The sequence below is a fragment of the Cynocephalus volans genome, chromosome X (genome assembly GCF_027409185.1).
Source record: "Cynocephalus volans isolate mCynVol1 chromosome X, mCynVol1.pri, whole genome shotgun sequence".
Classification (NCBI taxonomy): domain Eukaryota; kingdom Metazoa; phylum Chordata; class Mammalia; order Dermoptera; family Cynocephalidae; genus Cynocephalus; species Cynocephalus volans.
In genome coordinates, this window is record NC_084478.1 from 126867555 (window position 1) to 126876754 (window position 9200).

The following is a 9200-nucleotide window of genomic DNA, read 5'->3' on the forward strand; positions in this document are numbered from 1 at the left end:
AAAAGGCTATCTATAACCCAGGGAACCAACAAACACAGAAAACAAACACTAAATCAGAAAGTAAGGAACAAAAGACACCTAAGACAACCAAACAATAATCAATAAAATGCTAGGAATAAATCAACACTTTTCAATAACAACTCTTAATGTAAAAGGCTTAAATTCCCCCAATCAAAAGACACAGACTGGCTGAATGGATTAAAAAGGAGGACCCAACTATATGCTGCCTTCAAGAGACCCACCTCACCCATAAAGACTCACATAGACTAAGAGTGAAAGGATGGAAAAACATTTACCATGCAAACAGAAAAGAAAAACAAGCTGGAGTAGCTATTCTTATATCTGATAAAATAGACTGTATACTAAAAACCATAAAAAGAGACTATGAGGGACACTACGTAATGATAAAAGGATTGATCCATCAAGAAGACATAACAATCATAAATATATACGCACCCAATGTTGGAGCAGCCAGATTTATAAAACAAACTCTATTAGACCTAAAGAAGGAAATAGATATTAATACCACAATAGCAGGGGACCAGAGCACCCCACTGTCAATATTGGACAGATCATCTAGGGAAAGAATCAGCAGAGAAACAGAAGATCTAAACAATATTCTAGACCAATTGAACTTGGCAGATATCTACAGAACATTCCATCCAACGACCTCAGAATATTAATTCTTCTCATCAGCACATAGATAATTCTCCAGGATAGATCACATATTAGGTCACTAATCAACTCTCAACAAATTCAAAGTAATTGGAATTACACCATGTATTTTTTCAGACCACAATGGATTAAAATTAGATATCAATGACAATCAAAATTATGGAAAGTATACAAACACATGGAAATTAAACAGAATTCTACTTAATGACATGTGGGTCCAAGAAGAAATAAAACAGGAAATTCAAAAATTTATGGAAACTAATGAAAACAATGATACATCATACCAATACCTGTGGAATACTGCAAAAGCAGTACCAAGGGGGAAATTTATTGCATTAAATGCACACCTCAGAAGAATGGAAAGATGGCAAGTGAACAACCTAACACTTCACCTTAAAGAACTAGAAAACAAGATCAATCCAAACCTAAAGTTGGCAGACAGAAAGAAATCATTAAGATCAGAGCAGAACTGAATGAAATTGAAACCCAAAATCAGTACAAAAGATCAATGAATCAAAAAGATGGTTTTTAAAAAGATAGATAAAATTGACAAACCATTAGCATGGCTAACTTAAAAAAGAACAGAGAAGACTCAAGTAACAAAAATTAGAAATGAAAAAGGTGATATTACAACTGATTCATCTGAAATACGAGGAATCATTCGAGACTACTATAAACAATTATATGCCAACAAATTTGAAAATCTGGAGGAAATGAATAAATTTTTGGACACACACAATCTCCCAAAACTGAGCCATGAAGATGTAGAAAATCTGAACAGACCAATAACAATAAAGGAGATTGAAGCTGTTATCAGAAGGCTCCCAACAATGAAAAGCCCAGGACTAGATGGATTCACAGCAGAATTTTACCAAACATTCAAAGAGGAATTAACACCAATTCTTTACAAACTATTCCAAAAGACTGAAACAGACGCAAATCTCCCAAACTCATTCTATGAAGCAAACATCATCCTGATACCAAAACCAGGTAAAGGTACAACCCAAAAAGAAAACTACAGGCCAATATCCTTGATGAATATAGATGCAAAAATCCTCACTAAAATACTAGCAAACAGAATACAGCAACACATACGTAAAATTATTCACCACGATCAAGTGGGATTCATCCCAGGGATGTAAGGTTGGTTCAACATATGCAAATCAATAAATGTGATACACCGTATTAATAAAATCAAACACAAGGACCATATGATCATCTCTATAGATGCTGAAAAAGCATTTGATATACTGCCAATATCTTCCTGAATGGGGAAAAGTTGAAAGCTTTTCCTTTAAGAACAGGAACTAGACAAGGATGCCCACTCTCACCACTCTTATTCAACATAGTATTGGAAGTACTAGCCAGAGCAATCAGAGAAGAGAAGGAAATAAAGGGCATCCAGATTGGAAAAGAAGAAGTCAAACTGTCCCTGTTTGCAGATGACATGATCCTATATATCGAACAGCCTAAAGCCTCTACAAAAAAACTCTTGGAGTTGATAAATGATTTCAGCAAAGCAGCAGGATACAAAATCAACACACAAAAATCAGTAGCATTTCTATTCTCCAATAGTGAACATGAAGAAAGAGAAATCAAGAAAGCTTGCCCATTTACAATATATAGCCACCAAAAAAATAAAATACTTAGGAATTGAGTAAACTAAGGATGTGAAAAATCTCTATAATGAGAACTACAAACCACTGCTGAGAGAAATTAGAGAGGATATAAGAAGATGGAAGATATTCCATGCTCTTGGATTGGAAGAATCAACATTGTGAAAATGTACATACAACCCCAAATGAAATACAAATTCAATGTAATCCCCATCAAAATTCCAATGACATTTTTCTCAGAAATGGAATTATCCAGACATTTATATCGAATATCAAAAGACCACACATAGCCACAGCAATGCTGAGCAAAAAAAAATATAAAGCTGGAGGCCTAACACCACCTGACTTTTAAGTATACTACAAACCTATAAAAACCAAAACAGTATGGTACAGGCATAAAAACAGACACACTGATCAATTGAATAGTACAGAGAATCCAGAAATCAACCCACACACCTACAGCCATCTGATCTTTGACAAAGGCACCAAGCTTATACACTGGGCAAGAGAATGCCTCTTCAGCAAATGGTGCTGGGTGAACTTGATATCAATATGCAGGAGAATGAAACTAGACCCATACCTTTCACCATACACTAAAATCAACTCAAAATGGATTAAAGAATTAAATATACACCCTGAAACAATAAAGCTTCTTAAAGAAAACATAGGAGAAAAACTTCAGGAATTAGGGCTGGACACAGACTTCGTGAATACGACCCCAAAAGCACGGGCAACCAAAGGAAAAATAAATAAATGGGATTATATCAAACTAAAAAGCTTCTGCACAGCAAAACAAAAAAACAAAACAAAAAAAACAAAAAAAACCCCAATTAATACAGTTAGAAGAAAACCAACAGTGTGGGAGATAATATGTGCAAAATAAACATCTGACAAAGGATTATTATCCAGAATATACAAGGAACTCAAACAACTTTACAAGAAAAAAACAAGCAACCCTATTAAAAAATGGGCAAAAGAGCTAAGTAGGCATTTCTCTAAGGAAGATATACAAATGGCCAACCGAGATATGAAAAAATGCTCAACATCACTCAGCATTCAGGAAATGCAAATCAAAACCACACTGAGATACCATCTCACCCCGGTTAGGATGGCTAAAATCCAAACAACTGTGAATGATAAATGCTGGCGAGGTTGCAAAGAAAAAGGAACTCTCATACATTGTTGGTGGTACTGCAAAATGGTGCAGCCTCTATGGAAAATGGTATGGAGGTTCCTCAAACAATTGCAGATAGATCTACCATATGACCCAGCTATCCCACTGCTGGGCATATACCCAGAGGAATGGAAATCATCAAGTCGAAGGTATACCCGTTCCTCAATGTTCATCGCAGCACTCTTTACAATAGCCAGGAGTTGTAACCGGCACAAATGTCCATCATCAGATGAGTGAATACGGAAAAAGTGGTATATCTACACCATGGAATACTACTCAGCTATAAAAAAGAATGAAATACTGCCATTTGCAACAACATGGATGGACCTTGAGAGAATTATATTAAGTGAAACAAGTCAGGCACAGAAAGAGAAATACCACATGTTCTCACTTATTGGTGTGAGATAAAAATCAATAAATAAATTCACACACACACAAAAGAAAAAAGCGGGGACCCAAACTGATACCAGCACATCAATGTTCAGAGCACCATTACTCATAATAGACAAAAGGTGAAAGCAACAGATGTGTCAAATCAACAAATTCATGGATAAACAAAATGTGATCTATACCTACAAGGCAATATTATTCAGCCATAACAGGAATGAGACTCTCAGCGCTGGCGCAGGTCACTGTGAGATCGGGAGGCTGGCGCAATGCGCCTGACCAGCAGGCAGCACATGAACAGACTGCAGGGAGCTGGCCTGGAAGCCCGAGGGGCGGGGCCTCCTCTCTGGCCCAGGCCTGGTGCTCCGAGACCCAGGGAGGACTTCCGGGAGCCTTGGAGACGCCCCGCTGTGCGTCCCCACGTGTTGCGCGTCCCTATGTGTTGCGTCACAGCTGAAGCTTCCTCCTACCTGACTTCCGGCCGCCACCGCCGCCATTTTGCTCATGCTGAAGACCCACAGCCGGGTGGGCGTCCTGGAGCTGAACGGAGCTGACAGAGCTGCTGTCGCCATGCAGTCGTCACCACTGAGGGTGGCTGTGGTGTGCTCATGCAACCAGAATCGGAGCATGGAGGCACACAACGTCCTCAGCAAACGAGGATTCAATGTCCGGTCCTTTGGAACAGCAACTCGCGTGAAGCTTCCAGGATCAACACCCCACAAGCCGAATGTTTATGATTTCAGTACCACATATGATCAGATGTACAATGATCTTCTTAGGAAAGACAAAGAATTCTATACAAGCAATGGCATTTTGTATATGCTGGACAGAAATAAGAGAATCAAGCCCCGGCCAGAAAGGTTCCAGAGCTGCAACGATGTGTTTGATCTGATCCTCACGTGTGAAGAGAGAGTCTACGACAAGGTGGTAGAACATCTGACTTCCAGAGAACAGGAGACCTGCCAGCCAGTGCACGTGGTCAACGTGGACATCCAGGACAACCAAGAAGAGGCCACCCTTGGAGCGTTCCTCATCTGTGAGATCTGCCAGTGTCTTCAGCTCCTGGAGGACATGGACAACAAGATGGAGGAGATGCTGAAGGAGTTGGAGAAGAAGAGGGGCAAGACCTTTCTGCACACCGTGTGCTTCGACTGATGCTGCTGGCCACTCGTGGCTCAGCCTCCTGAAGGTATCTTCTTGAACTTCCAATTGTTAGGACTTTTCCTTCCTAGTATTTCTTTTGGCTTTTAGGTATTGCCTCGGTAGACAGCACTGTTACTTGAATAACCTGTACATGTGAAATGGGAAGAAATACATAAATACCAGATTAAAAACAAGTTTTTTCTATCCCCCTTTTACTTATGAATAAGACATAGAAAACGAAGTTTTTTTCTGTAACCAAAAAAAGAAGAAAAAATGGTTTATAGTACATTTCCCCCAACATATGTGCGTCTGTGGTTGTGCGTGCCTTTCTCTTTTCTTCTCCCCTAACTGGCTGGACTGTAGAAATACCTGAATAAAGCCACGAGCTGCCTCTTTTTAGGAAAGAACCTGGAATTGTCCAGTAAGTGGATGCTACTGGTCAAAAAGGGGGGGGAGGGGGGAGGAGATTCTGATATATGCTACATATTTATGGGGTACCATCTGATGTTTTGACACATATGTAATGTTGTATAATAATCAGAATATGGTACTTACTTAATGTATCAATCACCTCGTGCATTTATCATTTCTTTGTGGCAAAAACATTCAAAAGCCTCTCTAGCTATTATGCAGTATGCTATCAAGTACAGAGTTTTGTGTTTGAGAATGATTTTTTAAAGTTGTGGGTATAGATAGTGTTACAGTCCAAATGTTTGTGTTCCTCTAAAATTCATGTTTAACACCAAGGTCTGGGGTTCCATCCCCGTACTGGCCAGAAAAAATAAAAAAATGTAAAGTTTATGTGTTGAAACCTGACTTCCAAGGTGACGGTATTAAGAGATGAAACATTTGGGAGGTGATGATGTCATGAATGGGATTTGTACCTTTACAAAAGGGCTCGAGGGAGCCGGTTTGCTCCTCCCACCATGTGAGAATACACTGTTTGTCTCTTCTGTCACGTGAAAATACATAGAAAGTGCCATCATGAGGAACAGCCCTTACCAGACACCAAATCTGCTGGCACCTTCATCTGGGACTTCCAGCTTCCAGAACTGTGAGCAATAAATTTCTGTTGCTATAAATGACCTGGTCGAAAGTATTTTGTTACAGGAATCCAAACAGACTAAGATGGTGATGAGGTTTACACAATAATATGAAGGTATTTAATGCCACTGAATTGCACACTTATATATGGTTAAAATGCTAAAGATTCTATGTATATTTTACCACAGTTAAAAAAAAACCTGAGAGGGGCTGAGCCCGTGGCGCACTCGGGAAAAAAAAAACTGAGATATCAGACTCTTTCCCGCCAGACTGGGTGTGTACACACACACACACACACACACACACACACACACACACACACACACACACACACACACACACACACACACACACACACGCAAATCTGATAATACCCAATGTGAGTAAGGTCTGTATTTATGAATAGTCCCATAATCTTCTAAGAAATGCCAAGATATTTTGGATGTAGGAGGCAAAGGAGCTGAAGAGAAAAGGAGGAAATGTCAAAGGAGGGTGAAATGGGACCCAGTGTGTAATGTTAGTAGGTCAGCACTTGAATTGTAGACGGAACCAGTGAACACTTCCCAGTGGCAGGTCTAGGAACAAACATGACTAACGTTCAACTTTTAAATTAAGGTGTGTTTTTTTTTTCTTTTTGCTGTTCATCTCTGAGTTATATGGAAAAACCGATTTTTTCCTTTCATTAGTGAAGAAAAACAGCATCTGTAAACAGCATTTATTTTATTTGAACAACACACAAGAAGAAAAATAACTCAGATTATAAGTCTATACAATTTTCTCATTGGCAAGAAAATTTATGTTGAGGCAAATGGTAATAAGGCCAGTGAGGTAATAAGAAATGGGTTTGTTATCACGACGTCGTTTAGCAAATGTAATTTTCAGTGACAAATTTGAAGTTCTATCATTTTTAACTTTAGAAATACAAACACATTTCTATAATAAACATTTAAAATGTAATTCCTGTAGTAAATTTAAACACTAAGGTTACAGACTACAGCCTTTGTAGTTAAAAATGTCATATTACAGGCTCTCTCAACCATTGAAGACCAAACATACAATGGAAACTGTCGTTATATTTACAAGAGACAGATCATGTATTCATTCAAAGTTAAAGGAAAATCTTTATTCCCCTTGGCTTAAGGTTCTTCTTCCACTGTGTTCTCCAACACTACCAAACGTAGCCACTCCATTTAGTCTTCCTTATCCCTTTGAATAATAAATAACCGAGGACTTTAAAGAATTTGTGACCTATGCTTTAGTTTTAATTTTGACGAAGGTGGAACAAAATTATTCTTTAATTTCTAGATATACATACATATAACTTACACAACACATCCTTTAATGCCTTTTTGAAAACATTTAAGTTTTTAATGTATTTTAGGATGTTTTTTATTTGTTTTGATAGGTATAGTTAGTCACTTTTAATCATCATTTTTTAGATGTAAAGCGAAAATCGTTTTTAGTATAATTTTGTTACTTGGAACAATTTTAGTTCTTAGTCTTTTAACATATTGCCCCAGACTAATTATACCAATACTAGGCTCATACAATATGAAGGCTTCTATATTACTATGAGTGGTTATACAAGAGTACTTCAAAAAGTTCATTGAAAAATGCAATTAAATGATAATACAAACTTTCCCATGATCTTTTTGAAGACCACTGGTATTATGGATAAGTTCTGAATTATTTTTAATGTATATGTGCCATGATTCATTAATAATGTCACATACTCCTTTTTGCTGGATAAAATAATATTGAGATTTTACATTTTTTTCTTGTCATTTGGTCTGAGGAGTTGTCTGTGCTATTAGTCATCTGTAGTATACATAAGCCCTGTCTTTCCTCACTCAGAAAACTTTGTTAGCTCCCATACTTACTACAGTTAAGGTAGCTTTTACTCAGAATTTTCAAATGACATATTATCACACCAAGTGAAAGTTGCTGCATCATGGGAATATTTCTTTAGAACTATGGGGAATATTGGCACAGACACACATTTAGATATTTAAATCTCTCACATACTGATCCGCCATAAAGATGGTAGCACTGCTTTTAAGTCCTTGAACTTGTGAAACAAAAAGACATTAGCAGGGAGCAGATGAAAGCTGATCAATTTCATGAAGATTAACCTATTCACTCAGTTGTAGCTAGCCCCTTTCTCTCTGCATTGCCAAAGTCTCTTATCCTTCCCTTTGGAATGGCATTTTTTAATTCTGAGATTCACTGACACAAACCAGCAACCTCTAGGGTGATTGTTATACACAGGTAAATTCATAGTGGTTATGCCCTAGAACATTGTTTTTACCTGTCATGAGAGCAATTACGAGTACATTCGTTTCTAAAAATGCTAGTTTTATTTGATTATGAGGAGACTGAAAGTGAAGTTGGGGCTGAAAAAGGTTCTAGTTGGGTCCTGTGCTAACTGTTGCCCTGTCAGAAATACTCACAAATCTCTCCCTGAGGTGTTATGCTGTACAAGGCACTATGATATGACAACTCGGGATCTTACATCCAGTAAAGCACGTTCTTTATTTCAGTTTAGGTTCTGAACAGGACTAGCTATGGCCTTAGGCAGGGATATATGACACCATTTTTGATGTGGCTCTAATCTTCACACTGTAGAACATGGCACGGTTCATATAGGTCGATTGGTTGGTTTTTCATACCTGTATACGGAATGCCTCAACAAACTGTGATATCAGTCTGTCATCTTCTCCTCATAAAATCAGCTGAGTATAGTACTAGTCATTTGAAAAGGAAGAAATAATAATTTTCCCCTTTGAGTACATTATAGACTCTTGGCATTTCATAGACTTGTCTGGTTTTAATTTAATATAATAATTCTCTCTTCGATGATCATATGTCACAGTTTGGCAGTTGGTCTCGTACTCCTAGACTATTTAAAAACAACAAGACATATAGGTTCAGCTTGCACATTCCCGTTTGCATCACAAAAATCAACTACTCCCCAAGGGACCCTGGTTTACTAGAGGATAGCACTAGAACAATTCAATAGATCTACACAATTTTATAATAGTTTTTGAAAGTAATTTAATATTACTTATTTAGATTTTAATGCATCCCAGTTGTGAACCTTTGCTTGGACATTACAATCAACTTAAATAACGTTACTTGAGATTTATAAAGAAAGGTAAGTG

At 37.7% G+C, this 9200-nt stretch overlaps 1 protein-coding gene across 1 annotated transcript; it reads left to right on the forward strand.

The window, feature by feature from the left end:
- The first annotated feature begins 4422 nt into the window (after nt 1-4422).
- LOC134368357 (RNA polymerase II subunit A C-terminal domain phosphatase SSU72-like) lies at nt 4423-5007 on the forward strand. The gene has a single exon (XM_063084881.1). It carries the CDS (start codon nt 4423-4425, stop codon nt 5005-5007), a length of 585 nt encoding a protein of 194 aa, XP_062940951.1.
- The last annotated feature ends 4193 nt before the right edge of the window (nt 5008-9200 follow it).

Coding starts and splice junctions, on each gene's coding strand:
- LOC134368357 (XM_063084881.1), top strand. CDS start 4,423: ATGCAGTCGTCACCACTGAGGGTGGCTGTGGTGTGCTCATGCAACCAG.